Source organism: Onychostoma macrolepis, chromosome 23 (genome assembly GCF_012432095.1).
Source record: "Onychostoma macrolepis isolate SWU-2019 chromosome 23, ASM1243209v1, whole genome shotgun sequence".
NCBI classification, from domain to species: domain Eukaryota; kingdom Metazoa; phylum Chordata; class Actinopteri; order Cypriniformes; family Cyprinidae; genus Onychostoma; species Onychostoma macrolepis.
Window position 1 is genome coordinate 15,120,505 of NC_081177.1, and position 26,670 is coordinate 15,147,174.

At 36.8% G+C, this 26,670-nt stretch overlaps 2 protein-coding genes and 1 non-coding gene across 6 annotated transcripts in view; 2 read left to right on the top strand and 1 right to left on the bottom strand.

Annotated features, from left to right (window-relative positions):
• The window catches only part of syt6a (synaptotagmin VIa), a 52,598-nt gene that overhangs the window by 13,871 nt on the left and 12,057 nt on the right, over window positions 1-26,670 (top strand). Inside the window, exons 2-4 of the mRNA XM_058763846.1 lie at window positions 2,216-2,404; window positions 21,852-22,236; window positions 24,652-25,210. Coding sequence (XP_058619829.1) covers window positions 2,216-2,404; window positions 21,852-22,236; window positions 24,652-25,210 — 1,133 coding nt within the window. The remainder of the gene's footprint in view (window positions 1-2,215; window positions 2,405-21,851; window positions 22,237-24,651; window positions 25,211-26,670) is intronic.
• LOC131532727 (small nucleolar RNA SNORD19) lies at window positions 4,548-4,614 on the bottom strand. The gene has a single exon (XR_009268958.1). It is a non-coding gene; the product is annotated as a small nucleolar RNA SNORD19 (small nucleolar RNA).
• LOC131532373 (uncharacterized) lies at window positions 14,951-17,951 on the top strand. 4 transcript variants are annotated; one of them, XM_058763954.1, is made up of 3 exons: window positions 16,502-17,047; window positions 17,169-17,339; window positions 17,421-17,951. In XM_058763954.1, exons 1-3 carry the CDS (start codon window positions 16,956-16,958, stop codon window positions 17,854-17,856), a joined length of 699 nt encoding a protein of 232 aa, XP_058619937.1. In that variant the 5' UTR covers window positions 16,502-16,955; the 3' UTR covers window positions 17,857-17,951. The 4 variants fall into 4 exon arrangements, 2 of the variants coding, with proteins under 2 accessions (XP_058619937.1, XP_058619938.1); XM_058763955.1 differs by having other exon boundaries at window positions 17,453-17,951; XR_009268884.1 differs by lacking the exon at window positions 16,502-17,047 and adding an exon at window positions 14,951-15,118 and having other exon boundaries at window positions 17,169-17,951.

Here is a 26,670-nt window from a genome sequence, read left to right on the forward strand (position 1 = left end):
TTTCTCCTCCTTTTAAGTGTGAATGCCAGTCCAGATGTGCTTTCTTAAAGGATTGGCGGATTTCGACGAGTCTTAAAGCACTCCCAAAGCATCTGAAAATAACCAAGAGGATTTTGATTTTACTTTTCCACATGCTGAGTCTCTAAAGCATGAAGCTTCAATCCCGAGCCTCTTTTGCTTTGAACCTCTCGCCCAGAATCTCCCAGCAGGCTTCCAGGTGCTGTCAGATCTGTGTCGTGCTTGCTGCCAAAGATGACCTGAGGTATAGATATATGGCTCATTAGAAAGATGAATGGCATGTCCGGTGATGCCTGACCCTGAAGCCACGGCTTGTGAGCGTTCAGAACGCAACTTCCTCACATTGCGGATGCAGGCACCGTATTTCCCCTGGAGGTGCTTTAAAAGCATAACCTCTCATGCGTGAACTTTATTGTGTCAAAAATGAAAAATTCTGATGTGTTCTTTATTGACACTCAGAAACCTTCTCATTTGTCTTGAAAATACAAACTTCCTGGCATGTATAAATAAATGAGGCTCTCTTGTGCAAAAAGCTTGACTTCTCAGTGAAATTGCCCACAGTGTCAGCCTTTGCATATATGTATAATTTCACAAAAGAAGATTAAATGTTGCGACGAATCGCTGTCTATGAAATATGCAATGATGTGACCCTTTCTAGAATTTTCCATATGGTCTTTCATAGTGATTTCCTTCCTTATACTGCATTTGAAAGTGGTAACGGGAAGAAGAATTAGTAATGCAGCATCCTTTTAATTTTTCACCTCCCAAAAATAAAAATTCTGTCAACATTTACTGCGTTCATGTCATTCCAAATGAATTTGATTTTCTTTCTTCAGTGCAGCACAAAAGGTGAACTCCCCTTTTTGATACAACTGAGGACACACCCTGATTTCACAATAACAATATTTTAAAATAAGAAGATACCTTTTTCCTTTCTAAACGGAGCGACACATTAAGGGAAATTAATTTGGTGTAAAAAAGTAAATTTACTCACATTCGTGTCATCCAAAACAGCTTTCAAGCTGCAAAAAAGTCATAAAGGCACCACAAAAGTCTTTTAAAATGTCTTCTCAGTGTTCCACAGAAGATAGTAAATCAAGTATGTTTCGAATGACACAAGGGTGAGAAAATGAGTCATTTCCATGTTTGGCTCAACTACCTTTTTCCATTCAATAAAGCTTTTGAGTTCCAAAAATTACAAATGCGCCATAAAAGTGGTCTGTTAGACATTCAAAATGTTGTTTTCTATGATTCACTGAAGAAATGACAAGAAGTGGGTTTTGAATGCCACAAGGGTGAGAAAATAATGAGAGTCATTACCATGTTTGGCTGAACTCCCCTTTTAGATAAAACTGAGTACATACCCTGATTTCACAATAACAACTCGTTTAGGCTAAGCAGACACCTTTTTCCTCTCTAAATTGAGCTACAAATTAAGGAAAATCAATTTAGTAATTGCAAAAAACTAAAAGAAAAGGCAATTTTACACCACAGTGCTGCTGAAATCACTCAGGGGCTCTTGTGTAGCGTTGCATACATTATGTGAATCAAAATAGCTCTCGTTCTTTAGGGATGCTGAAATAGTTCCAGTTTGAGAAACACTAGGTGCGCCCTGGTGCAGAAGGTAGCAGCAGGAGGAAAGTGGTCCCAGGGTTTGACTGCTCTCCTCATTGACTGTGCTCAGCTGAATGCAGCTGATAGGGTGATGGTAATCTAGACGGAGTGAGGCAGGGGGGAACCGCTATCTCTCCAGCTCGGGTGAAGATAGTGCTGCAGTGTGGTTCAAAACCCACCGTGGACGCGGCAGCCTGAAGCTGGGGTGAAATACAGCCATTGGAATATTAAAAGGTGGCGTGTCTCACACATGTTCTCCGTCCATCCATCTTTGCAGCTGACACGGCTCTCTTTAATCAGTCCAAACTGCATAATCATTCCTTTTCATCCATTGACACATCCTAAACTCAATCGATCTCCTGCATTCACTAAATATGTTTGATATTCATGAGGTTGCCTCATTAATTTGCATGCACCAAACTTATGCAGCACCGCTGCTTTGTTATTCTACTTGGATCACAGCTGTTTCTCTGGTGTTTTACATCTCTGCCCCCGTGACAGAGAGGTCTGTGCCCTGCGTGTTGTGTATTGCGCCGTGCGGTGCAACACCACTGGGATTATGGGAGTGTGGAGTGTTTGTAAGTGTGCGTAGAGCTCAGTGAGGGATCTGCCCCCAGCCTTTCGCCGTATCTTGCTGACTGGCTTGCTCTGACTGCCATAGAAACGGGGTTCTTAAGCGCGGTGGAGGCTCATTCTGCCTGGGCGCTGCCGAGCGTAAGCATCACAGGAGGAGAGAGAGAGGGAAAGTGTGAGAAGAAAGACACAAGTATTGGTGAGTACAAAAATGTTGGACCATTTTAGAGTAGTTTGCATTTGTTTGAACAGCTTGTGAATGGGTTTGTGCATCAAGGGAGAAACAGGTTGCATGAGCATGCTGAAACAAAGAGGCTTCCTATACATGTGCTGCTTTGATTTTACAACTGTCTGAAGTAGTTCCTGCTGGAAAATTCAGATTATGCTTGCTAAATCTACCTTTAAATGCTTTTAAGGTGGATTTTACCTGGTCTAAGCTGGTTCTTAAGATCTTAAACAACAACAACAAAAAATAGCTCAAAGTGGTCAAGCTGAAGCATGGTGACTGACTGGTCAACCTGTTAAGACTATCTAAAGCTTAAACACTTAAAATGGATTTTCCAGCAGGTGTATCAATGTGCGCATTTACTATGTGTGTGTGCACGTGTAGCGGCGTCCATCACATCAAAGGGGGGATGCAGTTGCTTGTGCGCTCTTTATCGCTTTTATTTTATCTCTCCGGTTGAACGTGAACACTTTGAAAGCAGACGATGACTGAGTGGCACTGTTGGTTCATGTTTTTTATCCCTTGCCCTTTCAAAAGCCTTTGTAAATATTTAATCAAAGGGGTTTCTGCCCACACCACGTCCTCTGTGTGTGTTTTTGTTGTTGTTTTCTGTCTTTTATGAGTTCTTTCCATCTGCCGGCAGAGAACATACTGATTTAAGTCTGGCAGGTGAATTGTGCTCAGTGGCGCATAACAGCGGCTGTGATCCTGTATCACTTTGTGTGTTTGTTTGTTTGCGTGTGTGTGTGTGTGTGTGTTAAGTGAGCAATCATGGCTGCAGGGTACATAAGTCCCCCCCCACCCCCCATCAGCGATACTATCTTACCTGCTGCACAGGGATCCTAGCGGCGCATTGAGTTCAAGAACAGTGCATGGGGTAGATGTCAGGTTCGGTATAACTCAGCCTGATCAACTGGGGGCAAGTCTCGGTGTCTCACCCTGCTGGAAACCCCTCGTAAATATGTCAGTCCATCTGTGAAGCACAGTGCCGGCACTGGCACACCCTCGTTCCAAAGAGAGAGAGTTCTGCTCTGCTAGTGCAGCAGTGCAGTCAGAGAGAGCCAACTTTGGCTGTATCACCTCCCAAATATACAGCACTATCATAAATCAATAGTGTTGAATTATGCATGGAGAAGAAAGTGTTTTAGGTGCTGATGGTGGAACGGTGTGAATCTGCGCCTCACGGCGCTATTCTGTGTTTTGTAATGCTGAACATTTCTGCGGTGTCTCTTACCCCACTTGTTTCATGCCGTCAATTTGAAGACCATCTTATTGCTGCAGTGTGTGCAGATGCTTAGTGATCACAGGGCAGATCATGTGCAGATTAACACACTTCACTGACATGATGGGGGTTGATTAGCCTGACTACAGGGTTTTTCTGGTTCTGCATCTCTTTTACTGTCTTTTTCACTTTCTATCCCTGTCTTCAATTTCAGTTTTTCTCCTAAGGCTTATTCAAAATATGTCTGAAAGATTTTTCAGACAGAACATATGCGGCCCAAAAAAATAAAGTATTTTTACATAGAAGAAAGGATGCTAGTTAGCATGTCTGCATTAGCCCCTACTGGTATATGTTGTAAGTACACACTCTTGTATTGTAACTAACATGTATTTCGCTAATATTTCAGTATAATATAGTAGATGTTTTGTCAGATCCTGTATATTTTGTAGTGCTTTTAAAAGGATAGTTCACCAAAAAATGAAAATTTTGTAACTATTTACGAACCTTCACGTCTTTCTGAACTTGTATTTTTTTTTATCATTTCATAACAAAAATGATGACAAATATACCGGGTTGTGCTGGGTGATATACCAGTTCAAACAGTAAACCAGTTTGAATTACGTACACGGTATGAACTTTTAAAAAACCAGACAGCGTTGTGAATTGAGAGGAGATCCTTGTAAACTGCATACATGTCTGACTAATAACACACAACTAATTTTTTAACATGGCAAAAAAACAACTGTAAACAGCCATTAACAGAAGCCGGAGATGCTGAAGACGAACGCAAAGAGGAGAAAATACTGTAGCAAGCAGAGCAAGATCACTGTTCTCCATGTGTGAAATGTTGGAGGAAAATCCTAAATACTGAATTGGGGTGGGGGTTTATATAAATGTATCTCTGAGGGGAACTGACTGTCTTCAGAAAATTTTAGATGGTATTTTCTTTTCATCTTACCTCTGTATAATGCATACTAAAGTACTGTTAATAAGTGCTGCGCTGCTTTGTTTATAGCGGTAACAAAGGAAACGCTGGATCGTTGCTGATCCATAAGTGCCACCTGCTGTCTAAGAGTGAATTTGCATTCTAATTCAGCCCGTCTGTTGTTTTCGTTTGGTGCAGATATATTATGTAGCATAATTTCACAAAGCTAAAGTCACACCATTCTATTTTGCTTTAAATTTTGAAATGATACTAATCTAATTTACATCAAAAACTGCTCATGCTGTGTGTTGTTTGGATCATGATTAAAATTTAATGCATTCTGATTCATATAAAAAAACGTGATATAGATTTTTGGTCAAACCGCCCCGGCACTAATAATAAGTTTAATGCATTTAATTTAAAAATACATTTTCCATGACAAGCGTGCTTGGAAACAGTGCAGTTATTGTACACGTGTGTGTGTGTGTGTGTGTGTGTGTGTGTGTGTGTGTGTGTGTGTGTGTGTGTGAAATGAAAGTCAGTGGGGTCCAGTGTTGTTTTTGTCATTGTATGGACAACAAATCAGTTGAATCATTCTTCAAACTATCATCTTTGATTTTCTGCTGAAGAAAGGAAGTAGTTTGGAATGATGTGAGGATAAACTACCCCCTTAAAGAGTGAAATGGACTGTTTTGACAAGAAAGGATGTCTGCCGTCTTTCACATTACAGCTCAGGGTATAGTTACCAGAAAAGTTTTCGTGATTGTTGTTGTACCATTAGTGGTGTAATGACATCATTTTTCCTGCAGCTCTAGAGAGTGATTAGTCACATGACATTTACAGCACAAAAACAATTGTGTCCAGAATTAAATGTACATACCATTCAGAGGAATTGGAATGGTAATGTATGTCATTTTCCCGGTGTTATAGATCAGATTAACATATTGCAATAATCTGTATTTTTACATGTAGATGCTAAATTAATATTTTAAATTGTTTGTTTGCGGAAAAAAATCACTTACCATGTCACAAATCCTTTATTGTACTTGATGTACATAGTTTTGTTTGCTGTTGCTGAGTGTCGTTGTATCTTACTTGTTGTAAACAGGCCTTAACAACATTACACACGAGCTGACGGTGTCAAGAGAGAGGTTACCCAACGGTTCTGGCCCTGCAGAACGCTTTAGGGCTTCACAAATGTCACTGGCAGACAAAACTGTAAAGAATTCCCATGTAACAGCTGGATGTGTGAACCAAGTGAGACACTATGGATTTTGTAACTTGTAAAGTCTGTACTGGCAGGTGGCAAATGTGAGTGGCGAGGTGTGAGATGTGCTCAGAATGTGTGTGTGTGTAACCCCCAGAGAACCAGTAAAGGAGCAGTCTGTCTTATGACTGTAAAACTCAGTAGCGCTCTTCCCCAGGGGTGTTACTCTGGATCAGACCAAGTCTACACTTTTGAGTGGAAAATTATTGAAAATAGCATCATTCAGGCTAGTAAAACGTAAAAAGAGATGCAGATATTGTGCTTCTGTGAGATTGGGAGGGCAGATGTTGGCTGTTTAACTTGAATGGATCTCATTTTTATGATAGTCACACACACACACACAGAGAGCCAGAAATCTCTATGTATCCCTTTGTGTGCTACAGTAGTTTGTAGTGTGTTCTGTCAATAATTTACCCATGCAGTATTAATTCCTCATGTTATTTTAATGGGAAATTCTCCCTCAAGCAACACTAAGGACACTTGTCAAACCTAAACACTTCAGCTTGAGCAGGTTCTGTAAAACTATCTCCCATGTGGAGATTGTCCTGTGGGCAGTAAACATGTTTCTTCACAGTTGATCAGGATCAGCAAATCAATCTTTAATGTGTCGAGGCAGTAAATGAAGAATGTTGCACAGAACGTGGTGAGAACAGTGCTCGTTTTTAAAGGGATAGCTCACCCCAAATAATTGTTGCAAAACCATAACATGCTCAAGAAGTTTTTTTCTTCATATAGATCTTTTTTTTTTTTTTTTTTTAATATCAGTTAGGGTGACATTTGTCAAATAAAGCAGGTAAGTTTAAATACAACAAAAATATATTAATTTAATAACCAGGCCAAAAACAGTTACAATAACAGTATTTATTAATGTTCTGAATGAGTTCCCTTTCATATTTTTAGCTTTCATTTAGTTTGTTTTAATAATTTCGTCATGTGCTTTTGTCATTTTAATAGATTTTTAAAATATTTCTATTGATCTTTATTTCATTTAGTTTTAGTTTGAATAATTTTAGTACTTAAACATAATTTATTTCAGTTTTTCATGTAATATTTATATTTATTTCAGCCTTTTACTCAAAAGCCTGAGGAGATTTGGTAACACTTTACAATAAGGTTCCATTTGCTAACATTAATTAACATGAACATTCACTAATTCATTATTAAAATCTGAAGTTATCTGTTAATATAAATTAATGGACCTGAGCTAACATGAACTAACAATGAACAGTTGTACTTTTATTCATTAATGTTAACAAAGATTAAGACACACTGTAACAAATGTATTGCTCATTATTAGTTAATGCATTAATTAACATGAATTAATGAACCTTATTGCAAAGTATTAATAGTTTTCTACATATTTAGGTGAGTGCCTTTGATTATTCCCTCATCTCAGACATTACAAACAGTGATCGCATTTGGTTGTGTTACACCACTACTCACTGGCTAAAGTATATTGTTACTGGAAAACTATTGGAAAATAGGTACATTTTTACAATTATTTACATCCCAACTCATACAGTGGCACATCAATAATATCAATGTCACTGATTCTCGAGTGTCTTGTAATCCAATGCCACATCAATCCAAACTGTCATTATATTGAAACGATCAACAGTGTGAAGGATTCTTCAATACTCTTGTGTTTCACAGAAACAAGAACAGCATCCACGTGAGCAAATAATGGCAGAAATAAGGGGGAACTACACATGCCTTTAAACCTGGGCCCAGTTTTGATGCATTAGCTGAAATATGATTTTTTTTCCCCACCCTGTTCTATTCTACATTGAATATGTGCAAAATAGGCTCCCCAAGCACTTCTCATCAGTACTAATGCGGTGTGATGTTTCGCCCAACAGCCCCATGACTCCCGCTGTCATGCCACTGTCAAGTCACGGATCAGTGAAGTGATGCATTGCTCTCTCTAGTGCTGACATGATGTTTATTTCATGTCACAGGCCAAAGGCCAGAAGTAACCAAGGCTACAAGCCATCAAGGCAACTGATTAGTCAGCAATTTACAAAAAGCATTATTGTTATTTACAAAGGTTTATATGTGCAACAATTGTCTGCCTGACCTTCAAGTAAGCCCTGATCCAGTGCAGGCCTGAGGTTGGTTGGTTGTGAGTAATGAACATAGACAGTTTTGACAAGAAAGGATGTGAAAAGCTCTGATATTACCTTCTACTGACACTCTAGTTTCTTCAACTTTTATAACCATATAAAGTGTGTGTGTGTGTGTGTGTGTGTGTGTGTGTGTGTGTGTGTGTGTGTGTGTGTGTACATGTGCGTATAATTTAAAATCTTAAAATTATTTTATTTAATATAATCATATTTTATATTATATTCTTTTTTCATTGATTATTTATGTTGATTAAAAGCAACAAATTTAACTTCCAAGCAGCACTATTCATCATGCATTTCATACTCGATATTTGTCCTACTATTATTTTCTCCTTCCAACAAGCTAAATGTTTCTCTTTTGTGATTTTTTTGCTTACATAAAATATCTATTTCTGGCAAGAGGCTCGTCTGACACATGATATTAATGGCTAAACACAATAGCTTGGCTTTTCAATTTGGTTCACGCACTTTTTCTCTGGGATTCAATCAAATGCTAAACGAAAGCATCTACCCATGTTCCATATTTTTATAAAACCGAAACTTTCACAAGATCAGGCTGACAGAATCATGACTCATTTTAGCAATAACGTGTCAAGAGAAAATCAGACATAATAGGCTTTTTTCCCCATGGACAGACAGGGCTTACCATTTTAATGTCAGCTGTAGTAAAAAGAAGTGAAACATTAAATGAGCCTAATCTAATTTTACAGCTAAGAAATGAAACCCTGCTGAATTTATTGTGATACGTGTTCAGATGAAAGCAGCCATAAACTGGCAGGAGATGCGTGGGCCAAATCCTACAAAACTTTATCACGTTTTTCATGTCACATAAATCTCCCCGCGCTCGTATAACGCTCCTGGTGTCCATCCGATGGCATCTGCCTCCATGATTTCTGGGATGTGTTTTTGCTCTCCATGAAAGTTCTATAAATTAGGTATATATCACTCCTGATAGAACCAATTAAAGTCCAGGATATGTGTAATAGGAAGATATGTGTGATGGGTTCAGTTATTAAGGAGATTGTAAATGCTGCAGTGGGCAGTGGGGACAGACAGCAGGCCTTTTATTGCCAGCCCACACGGTTAATTGGTCAACTGACAAATATGTCACATACGTGTGATTGTACTTTTTTGTAAAATAAAAAAATAAATTAATTGATTGTTGAGCCCATATTGCATCTCCTACATTTCTGTTTTGTTTGTCTGAAATGCACAGGCAAAGACAATGTCTGCTATCAGTATTGCAACACACACATAAGGAAAAGTGACTCAAATTTTAAACTGCACCACCAAAATATAACTTTTGTGCCATATTGAAACGCCAAGAACAGAAAAGGTTTTTTTTTTAAATACAGATTTTTTTTTCTGTCAAAAAATGACAAAAACACTGTGAAAATACCAAGGTAGTTTATTCATAATTTTAAAAATCAGTTTAATAGCATCTAATATACTAGTGTGTTATTATATTACAATTTTAAATTAAATGTAATATAAAAAATATATTGTGCTTGAATTTACTTCAATGTTTTGCATATCCAAATTCTTCAGAGGAATCCTTCGCTCTGAGGATAAGACTTCACTTGATCGACACCGTTGGTGGTTGCTGGATTAAAGTCATTACAGCGACAGTTCTCTTATGAGTCTGTCCTGGATATGGCTGGTATAGCAATGCTGAACATTAAAAATGTTCATTGATGTTTTTTTATTCCTTCTTCCACCCGTTCGTCTGTTATCCCAATTAATGTGTTTTCTGTTGATATAAAAGCACAAGTGGGTGTATTATAATAGAAACACTAAAAATAAAGATGATTATTATTTTACATATCAACCAGGGTTTAAATTAGTCATCAGAATTAATTTTCTCTTCCGAAATGGTTGTTTTAAATGTAGATGTATGCAAAGACCTGAATAAATACTGCAGCCTCACCCCATTAGATACTGGAGTAAAAAGGCTGAGCCTGTCATAATATTTTTCCAAACTGAAGTAATGATGTGCAAGTGTTGGTGTTATAGTATGCTCAGTGTGATATAGTATAGCATATGCCAGTTTAATATAGCTTTATTGTCTTTGGTAGTGAGACAGAAACACACAAAGGAGACATATAGTGTCACTGGAACTTGGTGGTTCTTATTTTGGTGCTGGCCTGTAATAAGATGTCTTGTAAAGTACACTGTTCAAAAGTTTGGTGTCAGAAAGATTTTTTAAAAAAAGGCCTCATCAATATTTATTTGTTTAGAAATTATAGTAAAATATTTAATATTTTAGTAATATTTTCAAATATTATTACAATTTCATATGACTATTTTCTATTTTAATATATTTTAAAATGTATTCATTGCTGTGAAGGCAAAGCTGAATTTTCAGCAGCCATTACTCCAGTCTTCAGTCTCAGTCGAGCTGCTTAATATTTTTGTTGAAACTGTGATACATTTTTTTTCTTGATAAATAGAAAGTTCAAAAGAAGAATTAATTTTTTTGTTTTAGCATAATCTCAATGTAAATAAATAAATGAATAAATAATCCTGCAACATGTTTAATTTGACCATATATAATTAGACATATTTTGCTCGATCGTAGGATATTAAAGGATTTCTAATCACACGCCATATTAAATACTCAACACAATAGCTAAACATGGAGCGTCTTTTATTAAAATACAGAATAACCACTGGTTTATCATTTGTCGTCATATAAACACCTGGCTACTGTTGAAATGATCTGCGCTGGCATGTTATTGCTGATAGGGCAATGTGGATGTGAGGAAGCACAGCAGCTGTATGTGATTTGTAGCACCTTTCGCACAGAGGTCTGTGTGGTAGATTCAGATCGATAAACACTTTAGACAATCAAGCTGTGTTGAATAAAGGATGTGAGTTCAGGAATTTAATAGCGTGTGTGTGCATGCAGTCTGTTGCTAAGCCATGGGAACCATCCTGTGAGATATTCAGGTAGGAGGTGAGCAGATTACTTAGCGTTGTCATGGGACTGGCTATGGCAGCGCTTAACATTATGCTTCACTTCATACATATTTCCACTGTACCCATGAGTATTCCTTTCTTCTTTTTTTTTTTCAATTTTTTCCCCACATCCAAATATTGTCACTTAAAAGTTTTCAGTGAATAAGTGAAAACATGCTTTCTCATAATCTACATTTTTATGGCTAGATTGACAAGCTCTGCTAATAATAGGGATTCAGTGCAAAGAAAACAATTGTGTGCTTCCCTTGCAGTCTGGAGGTTTACCAGAGACAACATGCAAAGTCAAATAGTCAGAAAGTCCTTTTCAAGGAAGTCTGTTCACTCTGCAACTATATTTTCGCCTCCAGGCTGCTTTTTTTTGGACATCCAAGACCAAATCTTATCTACTTGGATGAGGATGAATGAAATCCTGAAACTGCTTGCCACACTCACATTTAAATAACATATTTAATTGGTTACTAGCTCTTTATTTAAAAGGTGAACTTATTCTGCTATATTGTGTGATCTGATTTTCCCATTTATAAGTAATATGAGTGCACATTTTTTGTATATATCCAAAGTTTTGTCATGAAACTCTAGATGGTGCAGTCCGATAGGTCTAACTCGATCTGACATAATGATATCATCAATGGCGTAGCTGATTGGTTCTTTTTGTATCCGCAGCCAATGAGCATGCTGCTCAACATTCAAATACTCAGCTAGTGCTTGCTGTAGCAGTTGCAGTGCACTTTAGAAACCCTCCACCTTCCCCAGCTCCACCTGTATAGATCTGCTACGGGGTGATTCATGTATGTTACATATGGGGGTTATTAATATATGTTATATGTGCAGCAGCAGTATTTCTTACATGCTCACAGCAGCAGCATTTCAATGACACTGGTTACTGACAACTTGATTTGATATTGCGTTCACAGCACGAGGTGTCGGTATAAATACAAGGTGATTAAATATGACTGTTATTTTGCACTGCACACCAAGACTTATTGACTACCTTAAACAAAAAAACTTTTATGCATAAAAGAGGCTATATACCTACATTTTTCCCCTTCTATTTTTTCCTTTCTCCATTTTTCCATAATTTAAAGTGCTTGAAGGAAAAAAATCTCCTTGATGTTTCAACAGATGCTTTATTTAGGGCTAAATTCTAAAATCACCGCCTGTCTGTCTGGTGTATTTGAATATGATTTTGTGAATATAGCATTTTCTTTGTCTCTTGGTTATCATTATCCTTAAGAAACTGTGTCTGTGGAGTTCTGCGCTTTCAAATGTTTTGATGATAGGCTTGCGGTTCTCTTCTTAGACCCTTGTATTTAGCTTAAAGTCTCATATGAGCAGGATATTCCTCAGATCACTTTCACTTACATTCTCTAAGTCTTCTTGGAGTCTGTCAAGCTCTGGGACTGTGTGTCATTGCTAAGAACATTGTCCAGATGCATGAGACGGTGTTACAATGAATTTATGAATATGTGCCTGAAGCTCTACGAGAGGCTGTTTACCTCCCAAAGTCTTAGTGTATGAATTCTGCATTGCTCCCAGCAGTCCTTCAGTTTGAGAACCCCGGCTTTGTTTGCTGTGGCGCTCCGCCATTTGGAGATCCAGGGAATTAGGGGATTTGAGATTGCAGTGGAGAAGGAGCTATGAAATAGAGCAATCTAAAAATGGCCCGGATGTGGCATGGAGATTTACTTGCAGAGCTGATATTTTGCTCTGTGAAGAAGCAAGGAAAAAATCTCCCCCTAAAAAGCCTGGGATGTCATGCAGCATCATGTGCTGTGATTTATACAAGCAACCAACTGAAGAATGTTCTCAAGGCTGCACCTTGATTTTTACACTTGTCCTATTCACTCAAGTCCTAGGAAACACTTGTCCTGTATTCTCTCCCATCGCAACATTTTAAATGCTTGATCAGATTTCCATTTGTTTTATATATTTATTAAAATATTCTGTTTATTAAAATATTTAAATAAATAATATATGATAAATATTTATAAATTAGTAGTTTGTAATTTGGCTCTGTTCTTTATTAAAAAAAAAAAAAGATACACTACCATTCAAAAGTTTGGGATCAGTAGGTCTCTTACCCTCAAGTAAAAACAGTAATTTTGTAGAATATTAGAATATTATCTGATTTTTTTGCCACAGTTACTCCAGTCTTCAGTGTCACATGATCCTTCAGAAATCATTCTAATATGCTGATTTGTAACGTTGTTATCAATGTTGAAAACTTCATATTTTTAGGAAATGCTGAGACATGCTTTTCAGGATTCTTTGATTAATAGAAAGTTCAAACAAACAGCATTTATTTTGAATATATATATATATATTGGTAACATTAAAAATGTCTTATTATTATTATTATATACATTATTATTTTTATATAGCCTATGTTATAAATGCATCCTTGCTGATTAATGTGCTAATTAAAAGTGGTAATAAAAAAGTGCTCTTTTTGAACAATAGTGTATATATATGGTACTGTTACTAAAAATCACAGAGCGCTCTTTACTGAGCTGTCATATTGATTTATTCAAGCCGATGTAATTGATCTTGAAAAACGTAGCAAGGCTTCGTTGGACTCGGAGGCTTTAGACCTTCTGTGGTTATATTTGCATATATGCTTTGGCAATAGACCCTATTGGAGACAGATTTACACTTTGCAGTGCATTCTTCCACCAATTCCAGCATCGATATTAAATGTAAATGTGTTCACATGGGAATGCAGATCTAGTTCAAAGGCATGATATGACAACCTCTCTGAGCTTGCTAATGGTGGCCACTGATTGTGTTGCCAGTTCCTATCAGTGTGCTCCCATTGTCCTGAAAATATCAGCTGTCAGAGATGCGTGGGAGGAAGAGAGACTGTGTAATTGAGGGCCGCTGAGTTGGGTTAACACACAGTATCCCCCTGTCTTCCTGATTGCCCTTTGTGCGTGGGCAAATTAGGAAGTGTTAGTACAGTTTTCCATTTTGTTGCAATTTTACCCTGTAATTAACAGAAGGACCATGATTTAATTGGCTGTATTTCAAGGTTCAGATGACCCCTTAATGTTGTTGTTTGTCGCCTGGCGTTTTATGTCCTCACACGTTAATTCTTCATTTCATGCTGTCCTTTGAGCACACAACAAAGCTTTTTGTTTTTGCTCGGGATTCGATGATGAGAGCTGACAGGGCACGCATCGCGTCTTATAGCTGGGTTTCTATGGAAACCAGGTTACATTGGAAGACATTTGAAAGGGAAAACCCTCGGGCCCCAGTTTGTGCTCTGACTCAGTTTCAAAACAAATCTTAATTGAATTTGTGGGCCTCCTGATATTACTCATGTGCTCCAGACATGGCTCAACCCCAGTGAACCCTGTGCCTGAGGAGGAGGGGGGAAATTAACAGCACCCTTCTTTCATGTGCTATCTCATAGGACAGCATGTTCTCTCTGCTCCTGCAGCACTGGGCTGGAAAATTTTGCTGAGCGCCAAGAGAGACTTATGAGAGGGGATACAGGTTCCACAAACATGAATGCTGGATTTATTATGCATCAGAGGTCGAGGTTGTTTTTTCAGGATGATAGCTATATGGAGAATAAATAAAAGCATGGCTGCGTATCTAATTGGAAGGTGTAGCTGCAATCCAGTCCACTGACCTGTGCTTTCTTGTGTAAAAAAAAACATAATTATATATATATATATATATGGAGATCTAGAGAGAAATACATGCAGAAATATATTACAAATTTATTTTAAAAAAACAATGACTTTTTTCTTTGATGAGCATGTTATTTTCTGATATCTATCTATCTATCTATCTATCTATCTATCTATCTATCTATGTACAATACATGTACACACACATCTATCTATCTATCTATCTAATATATATATATACACTGTAAAAAAAAATCCAATTAACAAAATGCTGGAAGGGCAGAAATATTTAAATTGAACTAATTTTATAGCTTTGGCTTAGTTGAGAAGACATATTATATTAAGTTTGCACAAATATATTTTAAAAACATTAAATGAATTGTTATTTTCAAATCCAGTCAGCATTCAGAATGCTAAATGTTGAATAAACTAATAAAAACAAATCCAGCCAACACTGAGATCATTCTGCACGTGCACGAGCCTGAGTGACATCGCGGGAGAAACAGCGCCGCCATCTCGTCAAGTTCATGCCTCTGGTAAGTTACACTAAACAAATGTTATTTTTTTAGACTAAATTTAACGAGAAAATCATGCAACATATTCGATTTTTATTTTTATTTATTTATTTTTGAGTAGACATTTAGAAAGTGTTTTATGAGTTGTATATCCGAAGAAAAGTGGATATTTAAGTGTATGTCAAGTTCAGGCATCAGGTAAGTGGCACTGAATAAATGTGTACTTAATGTTAGACTGAATTTATCAAAATGTATATTAAAAAAGGTGTAAATGTTTTATTTAAAACATATATATTGATACACAAACATACAACATATATAAACACATCGAATAAGCGAATATGTCTGAGGGAAATTTATGTGAAGTTAACTTAAAGTTAACAAGTAACGTTAATTTAGCCCTTGTTTAATCCATAAAACACTTAGGGCCCTATCATGCCCGGCGCAATGCGGCGCAAGTGTTTTTGCTAGTTTAAGCCTGACGCAGTTCTCATTTTCCCGTCCTGCGCCGCGTTGGTTAAATAGCAAATGCATTTGCGCCCATGGGCGTGCTGGTCTGAAAACGAGGTGTGTTCAGGCGCATTGTTGGCGCGTTGCTACTGTATTTTGAGGAACTGAAAATAGACTGCGCCATTGACTTTAGACCAGGTTTGAGTTGGTCTATGGCGCAGTCTAATATTTTTTTTGTTATTTAAAGAGTAGAAAATGCGCCTCTGGGTGGGTCCAAAATGCACGTTCACTTTGCTTATTACACACAGGGACGCTCAGCAGCACACAAACATGCCAAATTATTAAAAATGTAAGGATTACAGTGTAAAAGAATATTATTGTGTAGGCTACATAAATATAAAAATGTACATATTTATAATACATGTTATAATGGATAGTCATTGCGTGTATCAGAATTAGCCTACCTATTTGCTCGCGCATGAGCAGATCCGTTTGCTCTCTGGAGACGCGTTCAGTCTGTGCGCCTTAAAATTCTGCCGTTTAAATAGCGAATCCGCCATGGCACGAGTGCAACTCGATCTTAAAGGGAATGGGAGATGAGACTCTGATTGGTTTATTGCACGTTATGCCCAAAAACACCCATTACTCATTAAGAGAATAGGGACAACCCGTTTAGACCATGCACCCAGGCGCTCCGACCGTTTTCCCGTCGTTAAACTAGCAAAAGTGGATTTGAACACGTCCTGAGTGCACTTGCGCCATGCGCTTTAGACCATGCGCTTAGATCATTAAAATAGGGCCCTTAATGTCAAAAGCTGTGTTACTATAATTAATTTTGGCGTGTTGTATGATATTTTTGTGTTTCCGTGACGTGAAAAGATATGAAGAGATCGCACGGTCTCTCTCTCTTTTATAAGCCATTATGCTTAATACCACTAATGTAAACCACAGTAATGCGCTCATTTGAAGTTAACATGGGCGTGTTGAATGGATTTTTGCGTGTGTAAACTTTTGCAATTGTCCCGTGAAGTAAAAAGATGACATTAAACGTGACTGACAACATGGTGAAATGTCACTCTTAACAAACGGGGCGGATTAACGTTACACGGCGTTTCTGGTCTCGTGAAGGCGCTTCGAAAGAGAAGTTCTTCATTCCGAACGAAAATGAACAACTGAATCGTTTCACAACTTCAAGGCCATTCAAAGCGTCTTAGTCAGTTCCCTAGGTAGTGAATCAGTAGATAGTGCAAACGAGTCACTGCACTGGGAAAGACCTTGGCTTAGTAAACACTGGGACAACTGATCAATCAATTTGTAAAACGTCACCATTAGTATTTATCAACAACAGGCAGGACCGTTATATTTTGATATTATTTTTATGCTATTTAAGGTAACTTAGCCCTATAATATGAAATGTACATGTTCTATCACAAATCCAGTCAGCATCAATGCTCCCTGTTGTGCAATGGATTGTGGAATGGATTTGTGCCAAAAAAAAGGGTTGCAACTTCTGTTTCATCACAAATTTAATTAACTGATATTGATACATTGTAAATGATTTTTAAAAAAGGCATCATTTCATTTTTTTAACTTAAAGTGTATACTTTTCTTTCTCCATCAGGGTGTGGTCAAAGGTTTCATTGGTGCTTTGTCATCGTTGGAAGATTTCAGATACAACCCAGTCAGTTCTTCCAATGCACCAAACACTGGCTCGTGACCAGACCGCTCCACTGCAAATACATACTGTGTGTATCTTCAAGACTAGGAGTTTATTGTTTTCATTGTATTCCAGGTAATATGTGTAAATGTTTAGAGTTTTTACTACAATTATAATGTGCTTTATTGTTCTCAGTGGCATCTATGCTAATATTAGTCTGTTTCTTTCTTATTCCGAGGTCACCATAGCCACCCAGATCCAGTCCGTATCAAGATCAGATGGTGGATCAGCACCTAGAGATGACCTCGACAGCCCTGAATGTCAGCGGAGACCAGGACACCTAGATGAGCCCCAGAGACAGATCCCCTCCGAAGACCTCGTTGGGACAAGACCACAAGAACCAGACAAGTCCTCTGCTCAATCTGACCTGTGTTGCAGCCTAGAATTAAACCACACCATGCTGGTTTCGTCTGTCCAGAGGAGAACTGCCCCCAAACTGTGCCTGGTTGCACCCAAGGTTCTGTCACCAATGAAGTTTTGGGTCCTTGCCGCTGTCGCCTTTGGCTTGCTTATTTGGGGACGCTTGGCTGATTGCAAAGACATTATTGGAAGAGAACTAAACTGGATGATGTCAACACTGAATCACCAATGAACTGACTTTAACTGGAAAAATTACTCTTGCATTATTGACAAACTATTTTCCTGTTTGACTCTGTAAAGCTGCTTTGACACATTCAGTATTGTATACAGCGCTATATAAATATAAATAAAGGTGCTAAAATTTTGTTTAGCTTGTTTAATTTTTCTTATTTTAATCTTTCTTTTCTTAGGTCATTAAATAAAGTTTAAACTGAATTTTGCAGTTGTATTACAGATGTAATGTTTGTCAACTGGAGCTTTAAAGGGATAGTCCACCAAAAATGAAGATGTGCTGTTAATTTACATTAATTTACATCTCAGGCCATCCAAGATGTAGGTGACTTTTTTTCTTCATTCCTGTATGTTTAGTTTGTATGAAAAATGTTATAAATGGAGATTGTTATTAAATAAAGGCTATTATGTGTTGTAATTAGTGTGTCTTTAGTGATTGATAAACACCAGTCAATCATTTTTAATAATTTTGTTAAACTATAAAAATATATGTTTATTTATTTCTTACGATAATTGCCAAATAATAAATCTTAGTTGAGGTAACATATAAAACACATGGAGTAAACGGTTAAATTTTAATTGACATAACTCGCTGTAGTCTTCTAAATGTTTGACCAATTAAAACATTTTAGTTGAATGGACTATAAAACTAGTTCAGTAAAGGTTGAGCCAACTAAAAAATAACAATTCAGATAACGCTTTGAAGTCAGAAATTGACTGAAAGTAAAATTTCTGTGGAACTAGTTACTAAATAATAATTAGTAACTAAATAATAATATATTTAATACCTTTTTTGGAAAATTTCATTTCATTATATTTCATATAGTGAACATACAAAAAAAATAATAATAATAATTTTTGATGCCATTTACCTTAGTTTTGGCTTTTGATGTTAGTCCATGAAACAAGTGAGGCTTTTTTCAAATGATCGCTCAAACGTATGACCTCTGTCCTGGTCAGCCCCGGGAAAAATATACTTTGACTGACTGATTACATTTATGAACCATTATATGCACAGCTCATTAGCTATTATAACCAGTGTTGTGTGGAATATCATGCTGGGTGGCAACCAGGTCCATGGGGAGTCACAGTGTCACACTGTTTGGATTCATTATCCATATCTCAATGGATGGAAGAAAAGCCCAGTGCTCACATTGCTTTACTGCCGCATGTCTTCTGTGCTGCTGTCTTCATGCTGATTAACAGCCAATTTATCCTTAATGTCCAGCATACCATAAACTGCATACCATAAATGCTCACACTGGGTAATAGCCTTATTTAATTTCTTTTGGATGTGAAAAGGATTGAATTTACATTCTTATACATTTTATCACAAATTTTATACATGATTAAAATTATTATTTAACCACACCACAAAACTGCCACATCAGCTTGACATTATCACCGCTGTCCAGCTGCGCAGGCTAGCCAAACTTATTAGAAATCAAAAGACAACAGAGGCAAACCAGTGGGAGCCACATTTCAGAGTCTGGATCATTTCAAATGACAAAACAGAAGCTATATGGCAGCGTTTGAATGTGGAAATCCTCTGAACACACAAATCCCTGGACCTAGAAATTTCATATCCACTCGGGATAAACCCTGAGCCCTTCAAATGGGCACTTTAGAGAAAGCAGTTTACAGAATTTACAGAAAACCCATGACAGCTTACTCACATGAAACGGGGAACTTCAGCAAAAATACAGCTTGTAACATCAAAACTATTAGAAACTTTAGAGAAGCTACATCAGCACTTACAGTATGATGCACTGCAAAATAAATAAAAAGTCATTAAACCAGTAAGGTGGAGTGGGGGAAACGCCCCCCTTAAGGATTATGTAATTTTTTTTTTGGTGAAACAAAAGTTAAATGTGTCCGGAAAAGTTATCATAGTTTTAGTGACAATGGCATAAATTATAAACCAAGTATGAAAAATGTCCAGAGTTTTCAAGTTATTAGATTTTTAACAAAATTTTAATTTGTACCAAAGGGGGCGTTTTACCCCCAGTGCCCCCCGAGTCTGACAAAGCAATTTGCTTTAAACAGTGGGCGTTTTACCCCACTGACTATGTTTGAGACAAAAATTATGTAATTCTGAGAATATAATTATATTTTTCTTAAATAACACGTACTCCCTATCTACAGGCCCTACTGTTCTCATATCATATATAACTGTGATGTTTTACAAAACAACAAGCTTTAAAACGCTTTTTTTGAAAATTAGATCATTTACTGTGAAATCCGTTTTCTCACCGGTGCATCACCAGTGTAAGCTTCATGGTGAAAACTTCTACATCACTCTTGCCACCGTAGTCCATAGTTATACAATACAATTTTATCTTGATTTTATCTCGTGGTTATTTTGGGAAAAATAGTAGGGAGGTGTTTTCCCCCACTCTACCCTATATTTGTCTTGTTTTCAAGCAAATGTCTAAACATCCTTAAAGCAGGATGTATGAAGAAAGTGCGCCGCTATGGTTTGTGGGTTCGGTAGAAATCGCGTTCTGCATTCCCCGCAGTTAAAAAAAATCGTGGCCCAGGGGTCCCCCTCATTTGAAATCTCGTTCCCCCCTCTGGGGCCCCCTCTAATGGCCCCTTGGAATCATCCTAACCTTCCCCCCATCACGGCGCCCCTGATGCCTGGGAAAAAAATGGAAAAATACATTTAAATAAAATTACCACTGGGGTTAGCCACTGTAATAAAATATTTTGTGGAATATATTCCACAAAAATATTAAGCAGCAAAAACAGACAATGAGAATCAACACGGATAGGGAATGTTTCTTGATTTCTTAATCTCCAAATTAACATATCAATGATTTCTGAAGGATCATGTGACATTGCTGCAGAAAATTCCGCTTTGTCATCACAGCAATAAATTATAATATAAAATGTATTAAAATAGAAAACAGTTACGTTAAAAATGCAATATTATTTCCCAATATTACTGTGTTTTAATATGTTAATTGTAATAATATTTCTCTATATTACTGTTTTTAATGTATTTTTGATCAAATACATGCAGCCTTGGTGCAAATACATATGCCTTCTAAATATTTATTTTTGTGTATATTATAAAATATATTTTTATATTTGAATGGCTCCCAAAGTTTTGATTAATTTCTCCAGTTCTGCGTTCTGACCTTGAGTCTTCTTTACTTTGTATTGTGTGCTTACAGTAGTCACGTAATGACAAACAACTTGGCAAGGAATGAGGAACTGAATGAAGAACAAAAGTTCTAAAAGACTCTAAATTAGATGTAGCCCCGAGCCCTTTGAACTGTCAGTAGAGATTTATATTCCATTTGAGCAAGGACACATTGTACACTCCTCAGGAAACCCAGGGAGATCCTAGCATACATTATTTCAAATAAATCAAACCGGTCGAAGCAGTGGGCGGATAGTGTTGGGATAAAAAAAAACGCAATCAGTATTTCTTACTGTGCAAACACACCACAGACGGAAAATATTATTGCTATAAAGTCTATAGAACCTGTATTCCTATAGAGCTCCCACACAAAATGACAGATCTCCCTTTTCTTTTAAATTAATGTTTACGTGGTGCTTGTCAGCAGTTTTGGAGCTTCTCCAGTCCATTTGTTCTATCGCAAGCAAATTCTCTGTAATCGTGAAGAAATGAGTTTGAGCTTGCTTTCCGCCTACATGCATAAGAGCCATTGATAGGTGGAAAGCTTCGCGGTGAGAGTGCTTGATATTCCTGCGGCATCTTCTGCTAGCATTGTTCCCTTGGAAATAGATTATAGGCCTGTATCTGTGATAACTTTAATTACATTTCGTCATTTCTGCACTGTGTGATTGTGAGTGTGTGCTTGATATCAAATTCAGTGTTTGATTTGCAGATGATTACAGTAAACAACTCCATAGATAAGAGTCATTGCTCATTTGACCCTTCTAATGCACTTTTCTTGTCTGTCTCACTGTTTTGACCATCTGTTTGTCCATATTGCGCGGCCCATTGCTTCCGCCCGGCTGTAGACTTCGCTGTTGGCCTCCCCATCGGTGTGATAATAGCGTGTGGCTTGGCGCTGCTGTTGCTCACTGCATTCGTCTCCTGGAAGCTGTGCTGGGTCCCTTGGAGGAACAAAGCCCTCTCGTCGAGTTCTGCGGCCCTCGCACCTGACGACTGCCCCTCGTTTCATTTACCGTCTCTTCTGCCCAGTCCTCAGCCGTCTGAGGTCAATATGGCGACTGAGAAGGAAAAGTATCCTATGGCGTCGATGGGCTTCCTGGAGGCAGCTGTTAAAATAAGTCACACCTCTCCCGACATCCCTGCCGAGGTGCAGCTCTCCATGAGGGAGCACTTCTTGCGCCGTACACAGCGCATGCAAAGACAGACCACAGAGCCAGCGTCATCCACCAGGTAACAGTGCCAAATTACACACATACACTACTGTTCAAAAGTTTGGGGTCAGTAAGAATTTTTTATGTTCTTGAATGTAATATTCAAAAATAATAATATTATAAAATGTTATTGCAATTTTTATAAATGGAATTTATTCCTGTGATGGCAAAGCTGAATTTTCAGCATTATAAGTCTTCAGTGTCACATGATCCTTCAGAAATCATTCTGATTCAGTTTTTTATGACATAATGCTTGCCCATCAGAGGCTCTGTTCTTTATTTTGATATACTGTATGTTCAGATATTTTAGCAGCCTAAGAGTTTGATCAAAACAAATGCTGGCATATTCTGGCTATCCTAAAAAAAAAAAAAAAAAACAAGCGAGGAAAGTGTTAAAAGTAAAAAATAAATTATATATATATATATGAAGTGATTTTTGGGGTTAGATGGCCCTCTGAGAATTTTTATGATTATATTTTCATATAATTTAATAAAATCTTTTATTCAAATGATTTCATATTTTACATGATTAGCACCTTTAAAAAAAAATGATATCAGATATATTTTAATTTAGATATATTTATTACAATTCAAGACACACGATTTATGTAGCAGTTTATGAAACAAATTCGAGAAAATAGTGTCATTTGAGTTTAAGTTTTGTTCTCATCCAGTAGAGTAAGTACAGTCAAATAATCTGAGTAATAATGAATACTAAGTGTTATTACTGAATATTAAGTATTAGGATATTCTGTGAAAATCAGATAGGAATTAAATACATTTAAAAAAGGAAGCTTCTTGCCCAAGGTAGGGGCCATTTTGCCACTTTCAAGACATTCAGTGTTGCACAATAACAAAATTACTGAATGTTTTCATTTATTTCCCATATTTTCCCATTCATCTCTAAATATGTTACAATTTAATTAAACTGCATTCCATCCTTCCCTTTTTCCACATCTTTTATACATTTTCAGCCTGTGCCTGCAGTCATTTACACACCCAGTGCTGCATACACACTTACACATTTCATTAAAATATGCAGCATTGTATAAACCTGAAGGAAATGTATACTATGAATCACACTGTCAGACCATTTACAGCAGGACTCAAAAGACCTCATCAATCACATATACCCAATAACAGAATCTCCCATAGACATTACAGAGCAGATGAACACTGACACCGACAAGAGAAGTGTAAAAATATTTATATTTGACAGGAATATTGCTGATGATGCATAAATATTTAGAGGAGAGTGGGGTCTTTCATCTGAGATTGCTTTGTTATTTTATGCCTTCAATAATGTATTTCAGTGTCACTTCAGGGCAAGTTTTTAATGTTTAGCTGCTCTATAATCCCTGGAACCAAGACAAGTTCTGCTCATGCATACTTGATTCATTTGGGGTAGTTCCAGGACACGCTTAATTACAGCACTGTACTTGTCCACTTCAAATTAAATATTTGTCACGTACGATTTGCCCATTAAGAAGTAATATTTAATTGAGCTTCAGTATTTGGCTGCTCTTGAAAATTTTTTCCACAGCTTTCGGTTATACAGAGTATTGGCACAGCAGTGGTTTTATTCATATTAAATAATATGCAGTTGAATTAACTACACCAGAATTCATCTTAACACTCCTTTTGAGAACAACTGTTACATAACGAATGAAAGGAATGCTTGCTTTTGTCCTGTACATAGCATTAAGGTTTGTCTTCACTAGAATTAAAGGGCCAAACTGGTTCATTTGAATGGGTAGCCACACAATATTGGCCTTGTACCATATATTTTATTGGACAGGGGTTATCAAACCTTTTGATGGCAAAGAACACCAAATGTGAAGGACCTTCTTCTTAAAATATAAAGGCAGCTCTGTATATTTTTATGTATGAAGATAGTTGTTTGCTAAGTTCAATAATTGGCTTTTTATTGCAATTGTACTGAAGCCAGAAGAAATTATGACAAATGATAACAAATTTATATATATATTATTATTATTTTTTTTAAATGTATTTATACAGTATATACAATGTAAAAAATATATTTAAAAATTTTGGAAAACTAGCACATTGTACAAGAAAATACTATTTTAGAATCTTTCTCATTTTGTTTAATTCAATGTGTTACTTGCCATTTAATTGTAATTAATTGTGAAATTTTTTTCTGGACTATTTGTTTCAGTGTATGGATATTTAAGTGTGTAATATATAATATTTATTATGTAAGTATAACATTAATGTAATATTTATTAATATAATTATAACATTAAAGATTTTAAAGAATTATAACATTAAAGACGTTTTGTGGCCCCTGTGTTTAAAAAAAAAAAAAAAAAAAACTTGCCTTGGGCAATCGTTCAGTTTTTAATCCAACTTTTTCTGAACACTCATCAAATCCCTCATGCTACTCTTTCACTTCTTTATCTCCTTTTTCCAGGCATAGTTCCTTCAAACGTCACCTTCCCCGTCAAATGCAGGTAGGGAGTCTGGACCTGGGAGATGACTATGAAGTGGATGAGCAGCCAACCAGCATTGGCCGTATCAAGCCTGAACTCTACAAGCAAATGACCACAGAGAACGACGAATCCGGCAATAGCAAAGGCGGCAAAAACTGTGGCAAGATCAACTTTTCCCTCCGCTATGACTATGAGAACGAGATGTTACTTGTCAAGATACTCAAGGCATTTGATCTCCCAGCCAAGGACCTTTGCGGCAGCTCCGACCCATATGTCAAGATCTACCTGCTGCCAGATCGGAAACAGAAGTTCCAGACACGAGTCCATCGTAAAACACTCAACCCCACGTTTGATGAGTCCTTCCAGTTTCCGGTACCCTACGATGAGCTACCCGTCAGGAAGCTCCATCTCAGTGTTTTCGACTTTGATAGGTTCTCACGGCACGATATGATCGGGGAGGTCATACTGGACAATCTGTTTGAAGTGTCTGATCTCTCAAGGGAGACCTCCATCTGGAAAGACATTCAGTATGCTACCTCTGTAAGAGAACCCTGCTGCTCTCTTTTCTCTTGATGTGTTTGTCAAGTTATGATAGTACAAATTCTGCTGGTTTTTAAGTCGATTTTTTATGGAGAGAGATGCACAGTAAGCATGCACAGATATGTATTGATCACATACTTATCAGATATGCAAATCAATATACAATGGGGTGCAAAAGTTCAAGACCACTAGTCTTCTATTTTTAATACAAATGTTTCATTATTAATTAAATTGGAAGCATAACAATTTAGAGTTGAATTGTAAAATGTAGAATTCATAACGTTTTCATATTTGTTTTGAAAACATCTGACCAGGTGTACAAAGAAGTTCACATTAACAATTGAACAATTTCAATTTATTTATTTAATTAATTTATTTATTTATTGATTACATTTTCAAATGTTCAGATCCAGGTTAAAATGAGATTTATTAAATCTTACATTTAACATCTACTTTTTAAAAATTATTTAATATATTACAACTTTATATTAAATTTATATTAAATGAACTACCGTTCAAAAGGTTTGGGACTGTTTTTTTTTTGTTTTTTTGGAAAGATATTAATACTTTTAACACCAGCATTAAAATGATTTAAAAATGGCAGTATATTGTTACAAAATAATAATCTGTTGCAGAAAAATAATTTCTATTTATCTATGGACCCTGAAACAAAACAAAAAAAGTCACTGTTTATACAAAATATTAAGCAGAACAATTTTTTTTTTAATGGTTCTGCTTGGTGAGCATAGGAAACATCTTTCAAAAACATTAAAAATCATACTGACCCCAAACCTCTGAATGGTAAGATTTTCTATATGGTCTTAAACTTTTGGACCCCACTGTATCACAAGAAAATATAAACCTGGTTAGTCAAGTCTGAAAAATATTTTTCATCTGCAGCATTCTGCACAAATAGTTCCATTTTGGTTGGCAAGAGAAGGAATGATCCTGAAACCTCAGCAAGTACTCTTGATATTGCAGTTTGTGTAGATTAAAAAATCCATCGACTAAATAACAAAGCCATTAGATGCCAGCTAAGGTATGTGAATTAGCTTGTTGCATTATTGACATGGTCTGGTAAAATGCAGTCACAATATTCAACACGTTGTCTGCTGTACACCTGCTGATGCTAAGACTGCCAAATTAATGAGAGTTCTACCCTACCCTCATTAACACACAGATAAGGTAGTAACTGACAAATGAAGATGACTGACACATGCTGATTGTGTATGTGTGGACAAAATAATTGCCTAATTTTCGTAACGGCCACTAATAAGAGGTGCTGCCAATCACAGCACAATATTAAACGCTTAAGTTAACCTCCAAAATAGGTCCTGAGGTCATCTGAGGTCAGCTGATCACTCCATAATGGCAAGTTAGATGAACTTCAACTGCTCCTCGATGAGTCTTATTTCTCTCTGTTTTCTAGATTTACAGCTATTCTCAGAGGGGCGATTCAA